Here is a 26,572-nt window from a genome sequence, read left to right on the forward strand (position 1 = left end):
TTCCTTCCTTCCTTCCTTCCTTCCTTCCTTCCTTCCTTCCTTCCTTCCTAAGCCAATAGCCTTTGGTACACCCCCACCCTTTTCCCTTCCATTTCTCATTGTAACAAGAGCACCTGCAAATGTGCACAAAGCAAGCAGCCCAAAGCACACCATGAGCTGTGGGACTTTCTAAACCACTGCATGAAGGTTGAAATGCATCAGGAGAAGGTGCCTTTTAACAGAGCATTTGGAAAAGCCTTCAGAGCACCTGGTTTTGTTTCAACAGATATTCATGTGGTCTTTGGCACCTTCCAAACTCCCTAATGTAGCTCAAAGGATACTGACGGATAAGAGGTAGACTTTACATATGTGACCTATAAATGTCAGTACCCAGAATGTGTCCATCTGAGATTGTTTAACAATGTATATGATATTTCTTCCCAGGCTATCCAAGAACCTTCTTGGGATCTTGTGTATTAAGCATCCATCACTCATCACAATATATCTATGAAGTTCTATTCCATTAAGACAGCTATTTCATAAGGCTGCTTAATGTTCAAGGTTTAAAAGACAGCAATTGTACTTTTAAAAGGTTATCCATTTGAAATACCATGCTTCAAGCTTATTAAAAACAAACTATTAGCAGCATCTGAAAATCTAGCTGTGCAAAGACGTGAGATGAATTCCTAGTGCTGAATATTCCACAGTCTCCCACCTTGCTTCTAAGCATAGCAAGAATAAATTGACACTGTTCAGTCTGCACAGAGACAAATGCTTGGAGAAGTTTCAGGGAGCTTGAGAATTAGGCTGTGTTTCTGGAATGTTAAATGTTATTACTCCCCTTTGTAGCTCACAGCTAGACTTTATTATTGCTGTCCTATGGTTTCTTCAGGGAAGAAGGGAGTCAATTCAAATGACCTCCTTGAACCCTGAGCAGGCGAAGCAGACAATGATAGTATTTAACTAATAAATCCAAGTATGTTTACATTATACAAGGCTCTTAGCATTCCACTTCAATTGTTGGTAGTTTTTGCTGGAAACATAGTTTACCCATGAAAACTGATATTTACTTTTGTTAATTGTTCCATTCCATTCTTTAGTGTCTGTATGTAAAAATCTACTGTAGCCAATAAAAATTTTGCATGGATTTTATCAATGCAGACAAAGGCGCATGGCTCTTTTCCATGAATATTCTTAAGCAGACATTAATTAATTAATATTTATACAGTGAGCTGTAGCTGTAGGATGTTATGTTATGAGCTTCAGTATGTTGTAAAAAACACTACTGAAGTCTCTTTCATTCATTACTTGCCTGAAAGGGTTTTCAATCAATAAAGATTGGTTAAGGATCTTTTCATCCAAATAAAGATCAGAAAGTAGAGTTTGATTCTGGTCTCTGACCTGGATTTGCAAGACATGTTCTACAATCTACCCTTTCTGAAGAAATGAACATGGCTGTGCTGGCTATAAAATATTAGTTCTAATAATTTGAATAGTTCTAATAATTAGAACATGCCCAACATACCTCCTTTATAGTGCATCCCTGTTTGGAATGATATCAGTGCTGCTTTGTTTCAGTTCTAATAATTAGGTATCTGCACCAGGGCACACTAATCAGGTTAAAAAGAATTTTCATAGACCATTGTGTTAGTAGTAATCTTTGTAGCTCAAAAACAGGCAGACGTTTAGATGCAGAATCGACTCTCTAATACAAGAAAGGCACCTTCCATTGGTAGAGTAGAACTTGAACCAAGAGGACTGGACTCCATTGGAGAAGGTGTTCATTTGGTTAATTCCTTCTCCTCTCTGAAGCACTGGGCATTCCAGGACAATTTTCTGGAATATCCTCAGTCAGTGTTGAAGAAGGCTATATGGTGGAAAGTGGATGAAAATTGCATCCTCCATTTTTACCTATGGAATCATCTAGTTTTCAGAATTCTACAGTACTTGTATCAAACCCAATTACAAGCTACAAGAAATAATTCATGAATGATGCTGATGACAGTGCATCTATTTTAGCATTTAAAAAAAAACACCTTGTGATCTCTGCCTAATAAAGAACACAAAGATTATTCCAGTACTGCTGGTCTTTTATATTTCTTTCTTGAGAACAACATCTGGTACCTAACTACCAGTTTAAAAGTAAGTACCGCCCATTCAATCTGATTATGTAGCAACAGCTGCCAGCTTTCCATCCTTTTACAGCATACAATAAAGTCTTTTGGGGCCATTTAATTTTATGGGCTTTTCTTTTCTTTTTCTCTGAGGCACTGTACAGTCTTTGTTCCATCCTAATATGTGATACTTCAGTTGTGTTCCTTTTACAGCTACATTTGTAAAGAAGGAACAAAAGCCTCCCATCTCTCCTGTTCCTGCATATGGGTCCCTTCTTTTGCAGACAAACAGTGCTACTTTGTGATGTGCCATATACAATTCATTGAGACCCAACATACTTTCAGTTTTTTATAAGACAAAGCTGAAAACAGATATATCTGTGACAGGATGTGCCTGATGCACATGGATGCAATTGATTTCTACCCTTTGTACAGATTTTTTTAGATTCTTATGGGGATGAATGTAGAAAACCTGGGTGCAGCATGGGAGTCATGTTCTTAGGCTCATGGAGCTTTGGATACTTTGGGAGGATGACATAGTTCCATGGCCACGAGTCCATCCCTGTTTGGAATTACATCAATGATCTCTTTTTTTTTGTTCTAGTAGGTCCAAAGGTGAGAAAGGAGGTGCAAAGTGGCTTAATATAAGCTATTCTACAAATCTGGATGAGAGTGTCCTGTTGTCACTCAACCACTATTTCTGATCAACCAGATAGAACAATAAAGCAGGCTAATCTAAAATGGCCAAAATCCTATTGCACATTTACTTGTGCATAAGAACTGTGGAAGTTGCATCAACTAATTGGCAAAGCTCTGGGTATATATGCAAGGTGCACAATCAGGATTGGGACTGATGTGCAATCAAAATCTGACCAGTTTAGTTGCAGCAAATTCTGCAGTTCATCGTGTGTGCACAAATATCCAACACCATTCTGGCTATGGTTGACACAGTTTCAAGTAGACATGACTGAAGTTTTGACAGCATGTGGGTTTAGTGCAGGCTTCTCAAACTCAATTTACCTGGGGGCCGCTGGAGGCAGAGTCTGGGTGAGGCTGGGCCACATCAGATTTTGCGCCAAGCGGAGCAAGAGCCCAAGGAAGCTGCCCAGAAGCTTCCTTAGCCGGTAGACAGGCAGGCTGGCTGGCAGGCTGCAGTTGCAGATGGAGGGTGCAAGAGGCACTGTCTTGGGAGAGAGCCGGCGAGCAAGGCGAGGCTTTTTTTACTCTTGACAGCAGAGGATGCGTGGGCACTTCAGGCGGTAGGAAAGGCGGGGGCCGTAAACTATCATCTGGCAAGCCGTAAATGGCCCCCGGGCCACATGTTTGAGACCCTTGATTTAGTGGAAAAGACTACAACTGCTGCAGAGCACTGGATGATGAAGCTTCTTTTATTCTGGAAGTGGTTTCTGAAGATACTTTATTTATCTTATTTTGATCACCAAAACTTTGCTGGTGACTGGAGTTGCTGGGGCTAGAAGTTAGAACTCTAGATCTATAGAGATATCTCTACAGCAATAGCATTCTCTTTGACTACCTCTAGTCAGTCTGGTTTTCCCAGACTTGAAAAGGCTTTTATGATAGACATGGGTTTTTCCTGGATAACTCATTCCCGGACCTTGTATGTTTCAAAATCAGCATACAAAACCAAAACAGTAGTACAGTGGTGCCTTGCTTTACAATTGCCCCGCATTACGATGAATCCACTTTACGACAATCTTTTTGCAATCTTACAACTACTTTTTCTTTTGGGATAGTGAAGATTAATTGTGCGTATTACATTTATTTATCATATTTTTATCTCATCTCTTGTGTAGTCCTCCTCATGTTTTTGTCACATCAACACTGAACTAGTTTAGGCTGACAAGAGTGTGACTGGTCCAAGCTTATTATTATTTCATAATAATGTAGAGATCCATACCAAGATTTCCCTACCGTCCTGGCTCAACATTCTAGTCATTGCACAACTCAGTTGTTGCTATTAACTCTTAAAATGTTACACCATACATTTTAGGACTTTCTACCCTGTTTCCCTGAAAATAAGACTTAACCTGAAAATAAGCCCTAGTATGACTTTTCAGGATGCTCGTAGTATAAGCCCTATCCCCAAAATAAGCCCTAGTTAAGGGAAGCCCTGCCCTCCAACATTGTGCAGCAACCAGAAGAAGACATGACTATATTTGAATAAATGTAGTTTGTTGTACATGGAAAAAAAATAAAACATTCCCTGAAAATAAGCCGTAATGTGTTTTTGGAGCAAAAATTAATATAAGACCCTGTCTTATTTTCGGGGAAACATGGTATGTTTCATACTATATGTCCATATGAATTTTGGCCCACAAAAACATTGGCTCTAAAAAGATATGTTTGTAAAGATATGTTTCATACACAGAAGCACAACTTATTTGCTTATCATTTCTGTGCACAGCAGGCATGCACAACCTCCAGAAGTCCAAAGTCATTATGTATCTACTCCTTATATTTTTTAGATCTTGTAGATTTTTTTAGTTTAAAAATGTGTGCTCCTTTTTTTTTAATTGGGGCTGTCGGGGACTTAAGAGTGCTAGAGCATGGCCAAATTGGTTTTATTGTTTGAAAGAAGCTGGGAACTCCCAGGGTAGCTGTCTTTGGGTCCTTGCATGCAGTCCAAGGGCCACATTTTGCTCATCCCTAGTGCCTTGCTTGAAAATATAACTTCTTTAAACTGGTTAATGTTGGCTGGGTAATTTGCAATCCATCAGAGTAACATTTGCAAATTAAAATTCTTCTGTAGTACTGATAGCTTGTTCACAGCTGCTACTCTCATTGATATGTAACATTGCCAACATTTAAAAAGAAAAAGCATTTCTTCCTAATATGTTCCAAACCTATAAGGAATTAAATTGGGACAATAACGTTCTTAGTTCATATGTAGAAACACCAACAAAAAACTGACAATGTCCACAAAAGCTCACATTAAAATATAATAGTTCGTCTTGAGATGCCACATATCTTTGTTTTCTTCTAAAACTACAGCAAAAACTGTGTTCTTTGAAGGCAAGGTTTATTAAAGTGATCTACATATTTGGGAGAGAGGAAATTGTGGGGTCTCATATCACTATGACTAAAAGCAAGGGGAAGAGGTATGGTCAGGTCAAGGCTAAGAGGATCAGCCTATGGGTGGAGGAGCAACAGAACATGAAGTACAAAGAGGAAAGACACCAGGGAATGCTAGCTGTCACTCTCTACCTCTCTTACTCTTACAGACAGTCACTTGGGCCAGGTATGGTGGCACCTTTCACTTCTAACTGGGGGTGTGAAAATCTCTCTGTCCTGATTATGGTATGTATCTCCAAAACCCATTTGTATTTTCTTTGACAACCTGTTCTGTATCAGGTTGCAAGATCTGTTTTTTCCTTCCCACTTTGAAATTCATAACATATGCATAACCATTTTATTTATGTATCTGTGCACATATGTTATGCATTTTACCCAATGCTGTACATCTGTTTTCCCCATCAACTAAAATGTGCTTGTATGTACTTTTTCTCAACTGTAGGCACTTTATCTTTTAACCTTTTCAACTGTGTGCTTGCTAGAAGCTGGGTACAGTCCACTTGATTTCTCTGAAACAGAATGTGAAACATCTCAAATGTGAAAAATGTTAAGGCAAGACGTTTATTCTTAAAACAGGTCTAGAAAGGTGCAAAAAAGGCTACTTTTGTTGAGACTGTTGAACAAAATTCTTTTTTAGTTCCTACAGTGGGGTCTCTACTTAAGAACTTAATCTGTATTGGAAGGTGGTTCTCAAGTTGAAAAGTTCTTATGTTGAATCTGCATTTCCCATAGGAATGCATTGAAAACCATTTAATCCGTATCTGCTCTTTTCCGTCCATAGAAACTACAGTACAAACCCTATCAAACCAACAACCCATTTAAATTGTTGAAATGGGTAATATATTTTCAAAGGGGAGGGATTGTGGGAAGACCTATTCAGACCTTAGAAATTCTACACAATTTTTGTTCTCCCTAATCCTCTTCCATCACTGAAGTTCTAGCATCCTATAATTTTCTCCAAAGTGAATCTTGTTCTTGGGCTCATGGGAATAAACTTAAACAATCTTCTTTCCATGCTGCTTAAATTTTTGGCCTTTCTTGAAATCATCTGGAAGAATAAAAACTGTGGGGCTTACCTATAACTAGATGCTGGACTCAGACCATAATGCATCTGCCATGCATTAAATGCTCTGTCACTGCTTGTGACCTAGAGGTGAAATGCTTTGTATCATATTACCAGTTCTGTATCTTTTATTTTGCTAAAGCATATGGAACAATTTTTAAACTTCAAGGAATGATTGTGCTTTGACTACAGATTCTGCATAGCTGCATTTACCACTTTAATAAAAATTAACAGAAGGCAACGCAGCTCTTATTTCTTCTGTCTTGAAACATTTATTACACAGTTTTAAAGGAATTCCACACACAATGATTTTATTTTTTAAAAGTATGTTCTTTTCATTCATATATAAGCCAAATAATTTGAAAAGCCTTGTCCCTATGGCATTTCACTTTCACAACGTTATATGTACTACATTCACTCCTGGTTTGTTCCCACTAAACAGCATTAAAGTGAGGATGATGTAGTGGTGTATATGTGGTTTTAAAAACAGAATACTTGACACAATTTCAAAGGCTGGAGTTGACTCTTGTTCAATACATTTTCCAATTTAAGACCACTTTCTTATACTCAAAAGTTACTGTGGAAAGTTTGTCCTGTTTGCTTTGTTTGCTTTGCCTTTTAAACAAAAAATAGGCTGCATCTTATCGCAAAATCCTTTTATTAATGTAGTAAATCACACTAGAATAGGCCCATTGAATGGGCCTATACTACCTGCAACTTCCTAGGCTAAAGTAAGTCACAGATAGAGTACATTGCTTGATTCAATGGGCATCCTCTAGCGCAATTCACTACATTAAGCAACAGGATTTTTTTAACCAACATGATATAATGAGCGTCATTATAATTAATTACATTTTAAAATGCAAATAAAAGAATAATGCAAGCCACTTTAAAAAAACATATTGGTATCAAATTGGCTATGCTTTCTTTAATCAGTTTGGATATGAAGTTGCTTTATAACATCTGAATGGTTGCACGTCTAGACCAACATTGTCCATTCCAACGTCCAGGATTTAATGCCGTGAAACCATTTTTCTTCAAGGCAGCATAAGGACCTATAGTTGTCAAAGCAGAGGTTAGGCAACCCCAATTCTTTAAACCAGCGATCTCCAAACTTTTCAGCATGAGGGCCACATCATATATTTTACACATTCTTGAGGGCCGAAGGAATGCACGCACATGCATGTGTACACACACAGAGAGAGAGAGAGAGAGAGAGAGAGAGAGAGAGAGAGACTGAAGGGAATGGACCTGAGCCTGTGGACCTGAGCCTGCGGCATTCATCAGGCCGGATTAAAAAGGCAAGGCGGGCCAGATGGCATGCGGGCCATAGTTTGGAGACTCCTTCTTTAAACTAAAGATGTCAAGAATCTTTACATAAATAATGAACAAACATACTTTATTCAGTGGAGGAAAACATACACTTCCTTTTTCCATTCATTTTAGGTCTAGATAATTGAGTTGCCACATTGATTGTATTATTTCTACTCTGCATCGAATTAAGGGTATGTTTGACAGAAGTGGCCAGAAAGAGATAGAAAAAGCCTTGTTTTGTAGTTCTATTGAAGCACCTCTAGGTGGTACAGTTCAAAGGAACTGCCTAAAGTAGGCTTTTCCATCCTCAATTACTCATTTCCTCATCTTATCATTAAAAAAACAAACTCTTGACAACCGAAAGGTCTTATTTAAAAAGCTAAGCTGTAAAAATAAATTAATAAATGGGAGCACTGCCCACAGAGGAGAATCTGTTAAAAAAAAGAGAGTGGGGGGCTTTACTGAGAAAATGGGTGCTAGCGCTGCTTGTATGTCTGCACATGCACATGTAGCTCATCTCTCATGAGGGGTATAGATGCTGCAGCAAAGAACCTTTCTCTGTGTGTGTGTGCGCGCGCGTGTGCGCACACAAGTGATCACACATCTGGACTGATGTGAAAGGATCTGTTTTTTTAAAAGTAGAAGCTTGAGCAGTACAGGGGGAAAACTAAGGGTGGTGGGGGCTCCAGGCTTATTTGCATTTCCCTTTGTGTCATGTGATCAATGGACAAATGCAAATCAGCCAGCCCCAAACATGTAGTGTTTCCTGCATTTTGTATCAGTGTGGTGTCCTCCCTAAGTCTTCTACTGACTTCTTGGCTGCCATCTCCATTTGGATTGATGATTCAACTGAAATGTACAAAAATCTTTAACAATTTGTTTCTTCACTGTCAACATTAAAGTCTTAAACCATATCCTTAATTTTTTCCCCTCTTAGGACCATTAGAGCTCTATGCTATTTATTCTCCATTCTCCCTGTCATCAGCCCTTCACTGCATAGTAGTGTAGAGAGCACCAAAAAGGCCATGGAAAAAGACTTACTAGCAGGGCTAAACAGAGACATAAGGAACAGCAAAATTAAAGAGGTGTACAAAGGGACAGAGATAAAAATATTGATATAGAAAATGACACAAAATTGAATTACACTATACAGAAAAACTTCATTGTAAGGAATGACTAGATTACCACAGTAGAAGAAAGTCCTCACAAAACCTGAATGCAATGGATTGTGTCTATTGTAGTTTTGCCCTGTCAGCTTTCTTCATTTCAAATTTCATTATCACCCTGCTTCATAATGAAAATTCCTTATTTTTGCCATTCCATTTGGAGGAACGTTAATTTTTACAGTGTTTACCACTCTCACTATGATGCCAACACAGAGACTTATTCTGAAAATGCTTTTTAGAAACGCCCCTATTTTTCCATATAAATTCAATGACTTTTTTTGGATGACTTTTTCATACACAGCTATTTGCCACAGGTAGTTCCTCTGTCTATAGCTTTGTGTTGTGGGTTTAGAGCTAGTCTTCTTACCAACAAATGTACACACAACAACTTTGATTACTTGATAACCAGTGGCCAAACCCACTGATATTCCATGATGTAAACAACAGGCATCACTTCCAAGTAAATATTAAGGCAGCAGTCTTTCGTGCATGGTTCTGTAAGACTACTGAACACAGTGAGATTTATTACTAAGTAAATAGGCCAGTGGGATACCCAGTGTGGTGTAGTGTAGTGTAGTGAGTAGAATTGATGGACTAGGACAAGGAGACCTGGGTTCAAATTCTGGCTCAGCCATGAGCTGACCTGAGCTGAGAAACTGGAAAAACCTCTCTTTAAATATCTCATTTACCTTGAAAGCTTATTAGGGTCGCTATAATTCAGCTCAGAGTTGAGGGGACAGAACATAAGAAAATATGCCACAGAAGTGCACTGTAAAATGAACAATTATTCCCTTTAAAATACCAGCCTTTTAATTCTGTCAGCTCTTCTCAGTTTATATAATCGTGCAGTTATAGTAGTAAAAAGCTGTAAGAGCTCTATAGGAGCTCTACAGGATACATTGCAAAATCTACGTTCATTCATTTTTCCATAAATAAGCATCCACAGCTGGAGGAATTAATACATACACTCACAGAGGCAATTTTCTCCACCGTTAGCAAACACTTTCAGGCCCATGAGTTTAAGAAATTAAAGCCGCGTAATTGTTCTCGTCAGTAACTGGGGGATTGATTGCCTTTTTGCAAAATCCTCCATCGCCCAGGGTAAACGTGAACGAACAGTAGGGGAGGCAACAACCGCCCCGCAAACGAGACCGCTAGACAGGCGGGCGCAAGCAAGGGGACACAGGATGCAAGCAAAGAGAAAGGGACTGACCCGGCGTAGCGGTTGTCGTAAAGGTAGCTCCGCACCGGCGCCGCCACAGTCTGCAGCCCCAGCAGCCAGAAAGGGATGAAAGCGGGAACTTTCTGGGGAAGTTTCATGGTCGCCGTGACCCCACCAGGGGGTTCGCCCGGGAGGAGGCGGAGGGGGCGCCGGCAGTTCGTGATCCCGCGCCGGGCTCTGCGGTGTGTCCAGAAGAGCCGCTCTGAGGGAAGGAGGTTTCGAAGCGGGAGGAGAGGAAGATTGGAGGCGGCGGGGGCTTTGCCCCCTTTTTTTCCCTGGGAAGAACGACGGGGGGGGGGCGAGTGGGAGGGCGGGCTGCTTTTCTGTTCGAACACACAAACACACGTGTTCAATGAAAGTCGAAGCTTGGGTCGGGACGCCGTTTGAATTTTTTTGCGAAGCTGAGGGCGGGGAACGCCTCCTTTGGCCGAGCGGCAGCCCCCGCCTGCACCTCACCCCCCTACCGCGCGTCCCCTCAGACTCCCGTATGGTGCAATTGGCGAACATGTCCGCGCAGAAGCGAGTGCCGCCCCCCCCCCGCTGTATTTAACTGGGGGTTGCCTAGTTAAGAAGGACTGACGCTTTGGAAAGCCTGCGGCTGAACGGCCCGGCATTGATTTATGATGCGGCGAGATAATGAGATCAGTGTGCCGGGTTTTTCTAGAGATTTTTTTTTAGGGGGTCGAGATTTCGGTTTCTCGTTGAGGACGTCGTTGCGCCCCTGCGCTGCCCCGCTGGCGGGATTTGGGTGAGGGGGTCGCCACCAGACGGTTTTGCTTCGCCGCGTCCCGCGTCCACTTTTGTCTGTTTTTCGTATTCGCAAAAAGACCCTGAAGGGCGGGGGGGGGGGGGACGAAATAGCTGCGCAATAACGTCTACACATGGTAGTACAGTAGGAGGAATCATTGGTCTGGGAGGTATAAACACATCAGGATTGCGAGCCTGCCCAAGAAGCACCGATTTACTTTCTGTAGAAGGGAGGAAAGCAAGGGTGTGTGTGTGTTACGTGTTGCCCTGGCAGGCTGGCCGGGCGGAAGTCCCACCAAGGGCTGCGGTGTTTAACTCTCGAGGGAGTGTGTTCAGAGTCGCGGTCTCCGCAGCTAGCCTCGTCAAACTGTTTCCCGGAGCCCTCCCGTCCCGGCTCACTCCCCTGATCTCCTAGTGCCCTGGCGGTACTGGTAATGCTTTGTTACTTACAGTATTTTTCACACTTCTGTACTGCCATTCCGTAGTGAGCTCAGTGTGGCCTAGGTGGCTCACCACTGGGATTTATCCTCCCAACAACACTGTGAGGTAGGCTCAGGCTGGGAGAATAGGGCTGTCAAAGTCAGGCAGTGGGTTTTGTGTGAGTTTTGTGGCTTCTTGAGGATTTCCCTCTCATGCACTCCAGCAAGCTTCACATAAGCAGATGTGGTTGGCCTATTCCAGTGATGCCTGGAGAGCCAGCTGCCTTGCATTGCTCGGAGGACAGAGCTGTGTGCTCCAGCGATGATCAGGGCTGATCTTCCCATTAGGCAGAATGAAACAGTGGTGGAGAAAATCGTGTCGGTTAGCCTTGCTGGCTGCCTGTGCAGCTGGGAGGTGTCCAGATGGACAGTGGCAGCAGATAGTTTAGTCTTTTTAAAGCAGTGATGGAGGAAGAGAGATAAGAGCAGCAGCGGGCTTGTGGTTCACATTCTTCTGTCTCAAGAGGCATCCTGCACTGCCACTGCACGTGGCCTGTCTTACTCCTTCCTCTGGACAGCTTCACCCGTGCATGTTAGATGGTGCTGTCCTGTCACATAGCTAGTGCTGAAGTAAGATTCCACTGACAGTCTCTTGGCTTTTGTAGACAGAGAGTGTATTCTCAGGCACTATCTTGACTTTTGTCTCAAGTAGCAAAATATTATAGGAAGCCGCCCCCCCATCTTTCACCATTGCCCCTAACTCTTCTCTAAGGAGCTCATGCATTGCTTGTGCCACACTTTGCCCAGGTCCCAGTTGAAATTCCTGCTGCCTCCAGGTATTTCTGGGAAAGAGTCTTGTCTAAAACCATGAAGACAAAAGCATGTTTCACAGGCTTTCTTTGGCTGGAAAACCTCACAGGAGAGAATGGAGGTAACAAAGAAGAAGACAGACGACGGGCAATGGGAAAGACCCTAGAGATGCAGGAATTGGGGCAACGAGACAACATACACACACACACACACACACTTCCACTGTCATGCGAATTTGGAGATTGGTAACTGTTGGCCTCAGAGCCGATCCTGAGCCCCTTTGGGTGATGTCCAACTCCATCAAATCCCCAATTCTCCTTCCTCTCCTCTCTGTCTCCCCTCTCCATGCTTTGAGGGGCCCAAAAGAAGATAAGAGAGAGGCGGGGATCTTAAGAATGTATTATCTCTCTAGCCAATAAAACATCATTTTAGCAGCTAAACTGTGTTTTATTTCTAAATTTTAAGATCAACCTGGGTAGCTCGGTGAACTAGATATTGTTGGGAGTTCAATTACCTACTGTGCCTCCTGGGAGTAGAGCTACCCTGTGTAGCCTTGACCAAGCTGCACAGTCCAAGGGCATGCTTAGATGGAAATGAGAAACCATTTTTGAGTGATCTGTATCAAGAAAATCCTAGAAAGGGCTGCCATAAACCACACAGTGATTATCAAGTTCATTTTGGAGCTGATTTGACCAAGTGCTTATACAGTATGTGTGTTTTGCAGTAGACCTGGAACTTTGTCAAACACCACCCTGCTTTTCTCCCTGAGATCCCGGTAATCTGCCTTCATTAATTCATCACCTCTGATCCCTTGTAGATCAGCCCCTTGGCTGCACCACGGTGGGCAGAACTTTGGGTTGGCCACTGTAACAGCAGAAACATTTGAGGAACGGTATTGCACCCCTTTGTCTCTAGAAAAAGTGAAATGCCAAGAGTAAGCAGGGGAAGAAGGACATATAAATGATTTAAAACAAAACAAAACCTTCCTCACTCGTGTACTGTTTTTCTGTTCCAGGTAGGTACCAGCATAACTGGGCTGGCAATAGTATGAGCCTACCATCCTGCGTCTCAAATGTGTGGATTCCAAATGTATCAATATGGAGCTAGTCTGCATCTTTGATTAGATCAGATGTTTTACTATTTACATCTGCAGAACTAACTCACAGATGTGGATCTTTGATTTCTGTCCTCCCTAGAGTTGTTAAAAATAGAGGTTCACAAATTACAGGAAAATGAAAGCTTTGCCATCAGTCTGACCTGTTGCTTTCTCTTGACATTTGACAGTTTAATTGGCAGTGCCTCATGTGATGGGAGCCTGTGTGCCGGCAGGGTTAATCCTGTATAGCACATGCTCAAGCTTCACAAAGCCTTTGTAGAGAAACAGTAATCATAAATAGCTGGCGGCATCTGGTCAACAAAAGGGGATGCTTTCCATCAACAAAAGGATTTGGCATCTTGGCATTCTGCAGTTAACAAACAGTATAATCTGTGTGGCAAAGGCACCAATAAGCCACCAAAGGTTATTCTAATTCTGTAGGCAGGTCCTCAAAGAGTCTCCGAAAAGAGTTCCTGAAGTCAGAGGAATGACTTGTGTGCATTTTATTTTTCAGCCAGGAAAGATCAAACTGCATACTTGTGTTTGAATAGTAGAAAGAGTGCATCAGTTCCTGTTTTCCAAGTGCTGCAAAAAGCAACCCAGTCGCAGCATAAGTAAAGGCCTTCCACATACTGTACTAGTCATGTTAGTTGCCCTTAGATGAATTTGAGCAGGTGTGGCCCAAATTCACAAGACAAAAAGGCTACTCGGTTGTCTCTGAGAAGTTGCTCCAGGTTTTGTTTCCAGGAACTGCCAAAGGACTGCTTGTGTAAATGCTCCAAGCAATTCAGCGCCAGATTTTTACATGCCATGAAATCAGCAGGCAAATGGATAGTTAATTTGGACTGGAACCTGAGAGACACACATTTGGCTAAAGGGAATAATTCCACAAAAAGGATGCGACTATGCAATTGCAAAAAGGATGCGACTATGGAATTGTACCTATGCAATTGGGGTCACAAAGAGTTGGACAATTGCTTATTGATTCCTGGGAAACGTCACAGATGGGCTCTCTTCCACACTCATCATCCATTTATCTGCATATCCATATTCACTTTACTGAATTTAATTTACTGGGCTTTTGTCAGTGGCCAGCATCGTATTAGGATTTTACTCCAGAGTAAATAAAACTACATAAATTATGGTTGTAAATTGCAGCTAATTAACAAGGCTCTGGTTGTGCACCTAGTTGTACTGTACTCCCATCACATGAGAGATGAGCGATCAGACAGCCAATGTGCACCACCTTAATTAGTTGCAATTTGTTGCCACAGTTACAGGTACAATACAGTGGACCCTCGACTTACAGACGGCTCCACTTACAGGACTTTTCAAGTTACAGACTTCTCTGGCCACAAAATTTAGGCTCAACTTGCAGCCGGAGAATTGACCTACAGACCGGAAAAAAAACACACCCTCAAATGGAACAAAAACTGCTGGTTACGAATTCATCGGTTTTCAATGCATTGTATGTCAATGGAGCCTCGACCTGCAGCCACTGTTCCAATACAGATTAATTCCATAAGTTGAGGGTCCACTGTATGAATTTACTATAAGATCCCAATAGCATCCTGGCCAGGTTGTTTAACTTGTTACTATTAAATTGGGCTGTGAAGAGGTTTCCATAATAGCCATCAGCATCCTTGGGGAGGGAATGCTTTCCTTTGTGTCTTGTATCTGTTCCCTGAAAAATTCCAGGAGGGAAATGATTACCCTTGTTTATTCCATTGCATCTTCATTTGCTATCTATTTTTCATGGTTCGGTGGATCCCAGTTTTTGTGTTTTTCTGTTCTTCTTCACATATTCCTTGTCCATGTACCTAAATATACATTCTTCTGTTTAGGTTTTGGGCAGGAGTCATTTACAATATTGCCTTTGCCATATTGAGACTGATCTGTAAAACATACTTTCTAAACTAGACCTTGAAAGAAAAGAACCAAAATCTGCATGTGAAGTATACTCCTCTTGTCTGTTCATCTGAAACTTTCCCAAATGTTTTAAACATGGGTAGTTTGATAATTGGGAGTTCAAATGGCCAGACATTGCTCTAAGCCGAAGGCAAACCCAGTACACATTACAGTCAGCAACATGTTGAAACATTTATCATTGTAGTTCCTTCAAATAATTAGACGTACCATGCAATGGCGTTTTTCTCACACCTTTTAATCATGTGAAGTGGCCCTACTGGGGGGGGGGGGAAAGAGTGCGGGGAAAGAAATTGCCAAATTAACACACACACACTAAAACATATGGAAATGAAACTCCTGGCTGAACTAGCACTTTCTAGTTTCTTGGAGATTTGCCCTGGTGAACTGGCTTGTTCTCTTCTAGAGAGCAGCTTATTTCCATTTAGCTGCTGAAGGAAGGAGCTGTCATCAACATTCTAGGGAGCCACAAGGCATAGTGAACAAACCAGGTAAGTTCATGGAAGAAGTAGGAATAAGAATTGAATAGTATAGTTTATTTACTTATTTGATTGATTTAGATCCAGTCTCTCTCTCTCAAAAGTGGGACTCAGTATCTCATGAGTTTAAAAACAGGTACAGGTTAAAACATGTACATGCAGAATAAACAAGTTCTGCTAAAACACAGTTCAGTTAAATACAGTATCAAAACACTGCTGAGCTAAAACATCATTTTAAAATAATGCATCAATACAAAAATCACAGCATCAGTTTGTGAAAAGACTCCCTTTCAACAGCTAGTCAGCTTCCAAAAGCCTGTTTGAAGACAAACATATTTGCCTCATGGCAGGAGGACAGTGGAGCGGAGGTTCACGAAGAGAGTTCCATTGCGTGAGAGCAGTAATGTTAAGAACCCTAGCTTGGAAATTTTGATTTTTTTTTTTTTTTTGGGGACAACAGATCGTCAATAGCTATGCTGGCTGGGAGCATTCAGAAAGCTTTAGTTCAGAAAAGTAAGTTTTCTAAGCTCTGTTAAAAATGTGTAGAACTGTCCAGTGCTTTGCAAAGAGAGTGTTGCTTGTGGAAGGGGACTTTGCACCTCCTGCCTTCCACTGATGCCTCCTATGCTCCTGAGGGTGGGGGAACACTGAGGAAAAGGCAGGATGTGCCATGGATGGGAGCTATAGTGGGATTACCCCAAAATGTCTTATCCAAACAGATGCAATTTCTTCTTCTGATTGCAGCTTCCTGCACTATAGTGTAGCCTTTTTCCAACGTTGCTGCATCTTAATAGAGACATTTGTGGGGGACACTGGGGTACAAAGTCATTTTATAGAAGTGTCCCACAGTCCTGGCTACAGAATACCTTTAATTAATAAGCAAATATGCAGGAAGAAAATATCAAGAAATTATTGTATTGTGTCCTGGCTGTTTTTGTTTGTTTTTTAGCTTAGGCTATCTGTCTTGTTATGGCCTCAATGCCAGGACATTATGGACCTTTGGCTGTACCTAGAAAGCCAGCTATCACACTCAGAAAGCTTGCAGTGCTCGTTTCACCGAACGTAAGGTACAAAAGAGAAGGCAGACAGTTTAATAGACAGTTATAGTAATGTTTAATGCCTTTCAAAGCTACATGTTTCAAGTAAGAAATTGGATGACATTTCGTGGCAGCTTTCCTTTATAACATTAAATATTAAAGAATATTTTATTTCATACAATGACTTACATGAAAGGATTTAACTGCCTCACAAAAGACATAATCTCATGGCAGGAGAGGTTTTAGTAACTGAAGGAAACAAGACCGACATGAGAAACTATACCAATCGTCTTATTATTTCAAAGGAAAAGCTTAATGGAAATGGGTCTTACTGACTCCTGAATTCTGTATGTTCAGTAAGTAAATGGCACATCATCATTCTCCTTTTTGTCCTTGTATGTTGGCACTAAATCCTGCCTCAATCGTATGATAGATATTAGAGGTAGGAAAGATCTGTAAGGCCATCTCTTTGTGCAGGATTACACCCAGTTGTAAATTTACTATTGTTTTTCTACTTGGTTAACTAATAATTGTTAACTGCTTCCCATTTTTCTGAGTAAATAAAGTTCAGGGTCACGACTACTGCATTTACCCTAATGGCTTATCTATATTATTTCATTTATTTAAAAGGAGGCTCCTAAAAACAAGTTTGCTTGCATTGAAGTGCCAGATCTGCATCACATGCTGAGAACACAGTTGTGGTAAATAAAAAACCACCACCGTAACCACTGGCTGATTCCAATCCAGCTAGACCCCTAGCTGTATCTTCCTCTGCCTCTTTCCAAATCAAAATGACTATGGTTTGTATTTCCATCTTGCACTGTACGCCAAATGGTTTAGTTTAATTTTTCCCCCAAATCCTACAAAACAGTAGAAGTAACTAAAAACTGAATGTTACACTGGAGAAGTGTCCTTATTACTTATGAAATCACAATAATAATGAAGGAAAGGATGATCAGTTCTTTACAGTTCATTACTTTCATGTGTTGTGTTTTGCATCTCAGTATGAAGGCAGAAGAAATACATTTCTGACTGGTAAGAGCTATTGAAGATGTTTTGTGATAACCTTCAAATTTGTGTGGCCATTCAAACAAGACAATCAAAAGTTACAGCACTATGGTCATGTATTGGTCAAAATCTTCTTACGATTGTATAGTGCAAATCTGAAATTGCATAACTAGTATATGCAGTTATTTATATCTGATCATGTGACAGATAGCCAACCAATAGTACCTGATCACACAGTCAGTTGTGCACACAGTCACATGCCCAGTTATGTGGTAGATGGTAATTTGTGAAACTTCTTCTGCAAGTCCCCTTATATGTGAAATATTTTGCAATTGGATTTGGGTCACTGAGATATATGTAGCTTACAGTGCTCACTGTTTCTGTTAATTTTACATATTTGAAATGCAATTTTACTTTCTTGAATATCTTATTTTGTTGATATTTAAATCATTTATAATTTAATTAAAATGTATTTGAACTAGAGATAGCTCAGAGAACCCCTATGCCAACACAGGGCTAAACTGAGACCAAAATTAAGCTGTACACTACAATAAATATGTAGCATGCAGCTTAACTTTAATTGTTTCTACTCAAAAGTAGGCAGGCAAGATCAAATCTGGATCGATGCTGGAACATGTATAAGATATCCCTTATGTTGTTCCCCTCCTCTATCCCCATCCCATGTGAAATAAAAGAAAACAGAAACTTGATTGGCATCAACTCTATTGAGGCTGCAACTACACTGGCAATTTTCTGCCTTTGCTGTGGCTTGATTTGCTGCCTATTTTATGCTTCTATTTGGATTAAGTGATTACACAGAGACTGTGGATTGTTTCAGTGCCAGTACCCACTAGCCTCTCAATCTGACATGGTTTGATCCATGCCACAGCCCAAAGCCCCTTTCTTCATATCCCTCCTGCAAATCTCTGGCTCTTGTTTTATGGTTCATTGTAAAGCTGGTGAGCCATTTAAAGCGTTGCATTAGGGGAAAAGGACATTTCCCCAAAGTTCTTCATAATGTTCACATACACACATATCACGATTCATAGTAGCCTGCTATAATTTGTTGGAGTTGTTTCTATTTCATATTGATTTTTTCCTGCCTGTGTAGAGGTGATCTAGTGCTAAATTAATGTATCAATGTGGTAATAAGGTGAACTAGCTCTAAACTGAGTAGTTTGCTTTTTTAACTAAAATACTTTGGGAGCAACTGGTGAGAAAGATTGCAGCAGTGGATGTTCACACTGTCCCAAAATATCACACCCAGCTTATATGTCACCAGAATACCACCCACAGTCATGACCCCCCACTCCCACCCAGTCCGTTTGGAAAATGAAACAACTGTTCACACTGGGAAAACACCATGCAGATTTATCCAACTTGAAAAAAGTGGAGGGGGGGAGGAAACAGGCAAGGCAAAAAAAGTGAAAGCAAAAAGGGCTAGGGTGATTCATATTAGTCTTTGCACAGTGTGATCAGTTAAATTGAAAATGTCCATTTAACTTCTACTGTACTGTTTACCCATGTACTCGCATCCTGAGATAACAATAGAGATAACTCTGGCACAGCTGAGAAATGGATGACCTTCAGGTCTTACCACCAGTAGAAACATAGTGGAACTTATGCCCTTCTGATTCTCTGCCTGCAAAAGGGTACTTCCATTCCACTTCGTCCTAGCTCCACTTCTCATGATAGGCTTGGCGGATCATACCTGTTTGTTTACTGCTGTCCATCACCTGGACGAGGCGGGGCAGGGAAGCCCGGATGCTGCTTCTGAGAGGGCACCTATCTGCTGTGGCCCATCTCTATCTACTTCTGATAGCTGTCAGATAGAGTTAATATTTAGTAATTTGGAAACAATCTATAGTAGTTTTTAATGCTGACATTTATTTTTAAAATATCCTACATGTATTAAACATTACAGTTGTGAATACCATTTGTATTTTTATTTTGGTTCTTGGGTGCTAAAGGCTGTATTTTATTATATACCTAAAAACAAATAAAATTATGCCACAAGAACTGGCACAATGGAATCGGGGGGGAGGGAATGCAATATGCAGAAGAGTTAAGCAAAATGCCAGACAATTAAGAGTCCTTGAAGCATCACTTTGATACGGATGAAGTTGGAAAGGATTATCCCATTTATTTTAATGTGGTGTCCAATCCTGTGAATATTGTCTCTATCAAGATGCCGCCTCCTGGAAGTCATTATTAACGTGAGTTGTTTGTGATCTGATGAGCCACTTATTATCTAAATATAGGTCAGAAAATATTCATAACACCAGTCACTGGCAGATTGTGGCCTTTATTCTCTCAGAATATATTTGACAAGATCCTTAAAGAAAAACTATTTATTTTAAGATTTCTGTTCCCTCTCCTGTCCATTCCCCACTCTGTCTTTACAATTATAGCTCATACATATGTTGAACTCATATATTATTGTAGCTCATGTATATGTTGAACATGAGTTATCAAGAATTCATTTCTATACAAATTTAGATTGATTGTTGTATTTTAAAATGATCACACACACACACACATGTGGGTACTCATTTTACTGACCTAGGAAGGATGGAAGTTACCTTGGGGGTTGGTGAGTGCTCCAACACTAGAGGCATTCAAGAAAAACTTAGAAAATCACCTGGAAGATATGCTTTGATTGTATTCCTGCACTGAGGAGGGGGTTGGACTTGATGGCCTTGTAGGCCCCTTCCAACTTCACTTTTCTATGATTCTATGAAAGCAGAGTCAACCTTGAGCCGGTTACCTGGGTCTGAACCCAGGATCATGAGAACAGTTTTGACCGCAGTACAGCAGTCTAACCACTGCACCACAAGGCTCTATTTTAATTAGAAAGTTAAGTTAAATTAAGAAAGCTCATGCTTTGATGTTTAATCGATCTAAAAACAGTTGAGCTGTTTTCTTTTGCTGGCTCCTACGCTAAATTTATATGTTGCTGAGTGCTGATTTTTAAACACTTTCAAAATTATAATTGACATCTTGAACAACTGGAGACTAATAGAACTGGAGATTCATAAAAGACATGAGAAGTAGTAGTGTCAGAAGTTTAATTTTATTTGTATATATTGGACTAAATCCTGTTGCTTAGCATAGTAAATTACACTACAGTAGGCTGGTTGAATCAAGGAGGTAAGAAGAGGGAAAAAGGCAGTGGGAATGGGACTTCTAAACCATGCACATAAGCAATTCTATCCCCAAGATACATTCTCATTCCTCCATTTCCCCAACAAACAGTGAGTTAATTTCTCTATAATGGGCCTATTCTTATTGTGACTTACTATGCTAAAGTAAGTTGCAACTCTAGTAGGCCATTTCAGTCAACAGAACTTTCAGAGGAGGTACTCATCAAACTTTGCCCAAACTTAACTCTGCAAAATTGCCTTCTCCCTTCTGCCATTTTTAATTCAGTGAAGTTGCCAGTAACAAGAGCATGGCCAGGAAATAAAGGTCTGTTTGCTGAGGAGAGGGAGAAATGAGAATGTTTCTTGGGGATAGGACTGCTTATGTGCATAATTTAGAAGACCCATTCCCACTGTCCTTTTTCTTTTTCTCACTCACACCCTCTCTGTGTTAGATCTGTTGAATTGTTACACGTGTTCTACCGTGCGTCAGTCTCTGTTATGTATAATGAGACATGGAGATAACAAATGGGAAGTAAGAGTCATGTGACATATTAAAGACTAACAAGTTTTATTTGGCAAAAAGCTTTTCTGGACTGCTGCCCACTTCTTTAGAACAGCTGCTGTTCCCTCGAACTTGTGCCAGATAAAACCTGCTAGTCTTTAAGTGTGGCAAGACTATTTGCTATTTTTGCTGGAACACACTGACATGGTTAACTGTCTGAAAGTTAAAAATAATAATTGCACATGTTGAGTACATGGACCATATGCCATCGGTCATCCTAAAAATGTATTATTACATTCATAAAGCCTGAGGTCATAAAACAAAACAAAACAATTGATTACAAAACTCACAAAATGATTATCAGGGCTAGCACTATTAAATAATTTCACAAGGTATGTTACTTTGTCCATCTGATTGTCTGGGGATAGTGTGCCCTGAACCCACCTTCTCTCTGCAAAGTTGCATGTGATTTGAATGGTGTGGATTCATGTGTTAATGTTGATTATGGGATAAACATAAAGAGACCTGGGATAGTGCAGCTTCAGAGACTTAAAGCTGTAAATCTGCACACATTCATCTAGGAATGCATCTCATTAAAATAAATGACCAAAATCTAGGTAAAGGTAAAGGTTCCCCTTGACAATTTTTGTCCAGTCATGTTCGACTCTAGGGGGCGGTGCTCATCCCCGTTTCCAAGCCATAGAGCCAGCGTTTTGTCCGAAGACAATCTTCCGTGGTCACATGGCCAGTGCAACTTAGACACGGAACACCGTGACCTTCCCACCGAGGTGGTCCCTATTGAGCTACTCGTATTTGCATGCTTTCGAACCGCTAGGTTGGCAGGAGCTGGGACAAAGCAACGGGACCTCACTCTGTCATGTGGATTTGATCTTACGACGGCTTGGTCTTCTGACCCTGCAGCACAGGCTTCTGCGGTTTAGCCCGCAGCGCCACCACGTCCCTCGCAGCGCCAGCACGACCAAAATCTAACCTCCTCCCAAATAATCTCTGCAAGTAATGCAATCATACATGGTTTGTTTGTTTTGGGGATATATTTATTCAAAAGGCCTTAAAATTATCAACATTGAACTTTTATGCCATTTAGCACATAGCATAGTCAGCCAAAAAACTGACTACGGGGTAGAGTGACTTTCATTTCTCACTCATATCAGTCCTCTAAGTGTTAGGGTATTTCACATATGATTTTACAAGCATTGTTTTATTTTTCTGAATCTCTAGTGTGAATTTAAAGTTTCATGAGCTAAATGGCAATTTTTTAAAAAGTTATCCCCTGGTTTCTAACTTGCATGGAAAACATACAGATGTGCTTTTTTTGGTGCCCTGTGGGGCATATCACATTATTAATGATTCTGTACTTATCCATGAATAAGTAACTCAATGGTCCTTTCAAGTAGGCAGTTAATAGTAGCATCACACTGGAAAAGAAAAGGCTTAATATAAATTACAATCATTTTAAACATATAGCCAATTTCTGTGCAGGAATTTAACAATAAAATATACACCCAGCTATTACTTATAATATTAATTAAAGCAGAGTTGTGTAGTAAAAGCCATTAATAATTTCCAATATCTGAATGTTCTAGTTCACCAGGCAACATGGAACACAGAACAATTTGAGAAAACAATAGAATTTTCTGCCACCTAGTGTTTTAAGTGTTAACAGCCTTCGGGAATACGTTGTTAACAATCACTCTTAGAAATGATAAAGAAAATGTTGCAAAATAAAAGTTTATATGCCCTTGAAACAACAAAAGTCAGTATTCTGTAACACTTTAGAGTTTAGAGGTTTGCAGAAGAAATAATTGCATGTTTGACAAGATGTTGTCTATTTTGCTGAGCCTAGTATATTTATTAAAAATCCGCTTTTGATGTAAATTTCTAATTGCTTTACTGAAATGAAACACCTGTTAGCACAATTGCAGTGGATTGTACAACTTGTTATGCATAATTTTGAGTTCAGTGAAGTTATGCTCCCCCACGTGACCTCTCTTGTATCTCTTAGGAAAGCAGAAGTAGAACAAAGAAACCATTCTGGACTGTTTCACGCAGACTGGTTGAAATTCCCAAGCAGCTACAGTATTCTTATTTCTGTATCCATTTTCTGGATCTCATGGATGGCTTCCACAGAAAATTTAGTGGGTCCTTCAAATTTAATCTGGTTTCTTCCAGTTTCTTTTTAATCTAACGATTTATTCATTGTTCACAGATGTTTTTGTGCACATCTTTACAGCTGCAATGCATTAGGCAAGCTGATGGATCTGGCGTGTCAAGTCCAGCATCCTGTTTCTGCAGTGGCCAACCTAGGAGCCTATGGGAAGCTCATAAACAGGACATGGACACAGCAGCACCCTAACACTTGTGTTTTCTCATACCAACCGGAACATCAAACAGAAATCCTTTCCTGCTAAGACTAGAAGTGCAGAAAACAGCTGCTCAGGACAGTTGGCAGCAATCCCATTCAATTAGGCAGGAAGGGTGGTGTTAAACAGAAAGAATCAACTAGCTTCCTTCAGCCGGACGTGATGGTGGACATGATGGTGGAAGTAAAAGTAGGAAAGAAGCGTATCAAGAACTTTCGAACAGGAACGGCTTAACTAGCCAGAAGGTTGAGGGTACCCGAGGTGAGACTGGCGCTCCTGTCAGCCAGGTGCACTACACTGCTGGGGGGGATGGAATTTGGTTCTTGGTGTCTGTTCACCATACAGGGGTTTTGTAAGACTGTTGTCCTAACTTTTATAATTGCTTTTTGTTAGTTATTTCTGCAGGGCAAGGCTTTAAATTGGTCACTTTCTATTGAGAATAATTAGAAAGAGTGAACAGAAAGAGTACTGTACCTCTTTCTGTTGTAAAATGTGACTGATTTCTTTCTTTGAGTATATTTCACATTTGTAGGAGTTGGGTACTTTTTAACTATCATGGCTGTGAAATCCTGAGGTTCATACTTTGGTGAACTACAGCACTACAGTTCTCTTGCAAATAATCCTAAGCACCTCGTCAAATTGGAAATCACAGGATTCTTGAGGATGGAGACATGGTATCAAACTGCTATAACTGTATAATATAGACATGCTCCCCGTTGTTGTTTTTTCGCTTAATGATGAGCTCCGAGGTGGTGCCACTAAATACAATTAGCATCCCCTTCCCATTGGTAATAGGGATGGGGCTCAGCAGTAGCTGAGACCATGTCTGCCAGCCACAACACCTTTGGAAGGTTTATTCTCTACAAATCTGGTCTATCCCCTTTAAAAACATAAATAAAGTTTAATGTAATAAGGCTGCATTGTGCATGCTAATTGTATGTCTGAAGTGGGGAAAAATTGGAAAGCCATTCTGCAACATGAATTCTCCATGCCTGAGCCTGTGACATTCATGTAATTCCTCATTTAGCGGGTTCCAAGAATACTGCTTTACAGGTAGAACAAATCATGCCTGACAAGTTGATGCATTACATCTCTGGAGATGTTAATCATGGAGATGGTATTCTGACATTTTTCTTTGTGATAAACATCTGTCAAGGGTTAGTATCTACATCTGTCTGTCTGTCTAGTTTTGAGTCATATTGCATCCAAACTTCAACAACGAGGTGTAGCAAATGATGTAAAGCTTACGCAAACACCTGAATGATTTCAGCTAGTGTGTTTTGTTTCATAATTACTCATTGGAAGAGAAAGATTAGCTTAATTTTCAAGTCCAATTGCTGAGGAATAGGTTTCTGAGGAAATTCTGTTTTTGGAAGGAAAGTGGGTTAATTAGAGGTTTATGAATTATCCTCAACATCTAGCTTGGCCCTCAAAAGAATTCAGATCTCTTTCAGAATATACATGATTTAAAATAGGTTTGGGGAACATGTCATTACAGATCTGCAGCTTTCATCAGCCTGGGTCATAGGCAATACTGAAGGATTATAGGAGTTACATTCCAAGCACATATTCCCCACCCTGATTTAAAGTGACTCTTGGATCTGTGATGTCATCCTAATAAGAGTATCATATGAATGCTTACTCAGAAGTAAGTGCAACGGAATGAGTCATACTCCAGATAAGTATGAATAGGATTGTTGCCTATATCACTTTGAATTCATTCACAAACAAGAAAAATTTCAGTCATGACCAAGTTCCAGTGGAACAAGCTAACCAACACCAAGAAGACTTATTTACAGCAGGACTGGTCTTAATATTAGTTTGTTTATAACCAAAGGGTTTTCATAATAAAGGGAGAAACAAGATGGCTATCTTGGGATGTCCTTGGAGGTGATTTTGACTCATTCTTAATTTGGGAATGAACATATCATCCTGAGCATTTTGATGTAAAAAACTCTTTTCCCCCCACCAGTTGTGAGCTGTTCTTTTATTTTGACCAGTACTGATGAGTCCATTCATTGCATTTCAAGATCCCACAGCATCTTGACTATTTATTTATAATAGTCTTTTCTTTACAAAAAGTAGCATCACATGTTCTTTGAAAAGTAGGGCAGCCTTTTAAAAAAAACCTTTTATAAGGAAAATATATCATTAGTGAGTGAGCTGACACATTTTAGATGCTTAGTTTACAAGAAGGCTTTCAGTCTTTTTATCAGCACCAGACAAAAAGCCGAATTCAAAGGATGTTGTAGGTAAAATAAATAGATACAGGTTTTTTAAAAAGGATAAATGTGAGAAGAATGTACTCCAGAGCATTTCACATTCAGTGGAATAATATATAAGCTGTTTGTCCTTTTAATCTTTCCATTATTTTAGAAATGTCTAGTAGTAAAAAGAATGGAGGGATTTGCACATTGTCCTTGGATTTTCTTAAGCAATTGGACTAAGATGGCTTCCGCAGCTAACCACTGCTTTGCTATTCTTTTGCAGGATTATGGTAGTTTGGCTTGTTTACTGTGTTCGGTAAAATAATTTATGGAGAAGTAAAATATATTGAACAGAGCCATTGAGACAACAGGAGAAATCTTTTCCCCCTCCACCATTACATTCCAAATGAGCTTGCCATTCTTTCAGCTTGACCTTTCTCCCCTGTCAAAATTATTCGTGGAAGGATAAAACTTGAGGAAACACAGCTTTCTACCATATGCTGTATATACTATGAATGGAATATAAATATTTGCAACCATGCAGCTGTTAATTATATTTTATAATGTGGATAGATCTACTCCTCACAAAGCTGAGAGAGCATGGTTTATTTGCTGCTTGTGTGTTTCCTCTCTTGTGCCACTCTGGTTTTTATTGACAACAATTTTACAGGCTTCTAGAGCACTACAAACTGTCCCTCAGAAAATGCAAATTTCTTCTGGAAGCCAATGTTAATTATGTGCGTGTGCAGATGTTGAAGATATGGTGGTAGCTAATAGCTAGTGGCCATGAAAAGCTATCGATCACTTTAAAACAGCTAAGCCATGACACATTATTGTTCCAATAACTCTGCACAAACCTTAACTCT

General features: G+C 40.2%; 1 protein-coding gene across 1 annotated transcript in view; it reads right to left on the reverse strand.

Moving 5' to 3' along the window:
* The window catches only part of CPA6 (carboxypeptidase A6), a 46,500-nt gene extending 36,124 nt beyond the window's left edge, over positions 1 to 10,376 (reverse strand). The window contains exon 1 of the mRNA XM_020812418.3: positions 9,943 to 10,376. Within this exon, the coding sequence (XP_020668077.3) occupies positions 9,943 to 10,049 (107 nt within the window). The 5' untranslated portion in view covers positions 10,050 to 10,376. The remainder of the gene's footprint in view (positions 1 to 9,942) is intronic.
* Positions 10,377 to 26,572: the final 16,196 nt, after the last annotated feature.

The sequence above is a fragment of the Pogona vitticeps genome, chromosome 4 (assembly GCF_051106095.1).
Source record: "Pogona vitticeps strain Pit_001003342236 chromosome 4, PviZW2.1, whole genome shotgun sequence".
Taxonomy (NCBI): domain Eukaryota; kingdom Metazoa; phylum Chordata; class Lepidosauria; order Squamata; family Agamidae; genus Pogona; species Pogona vitticeps.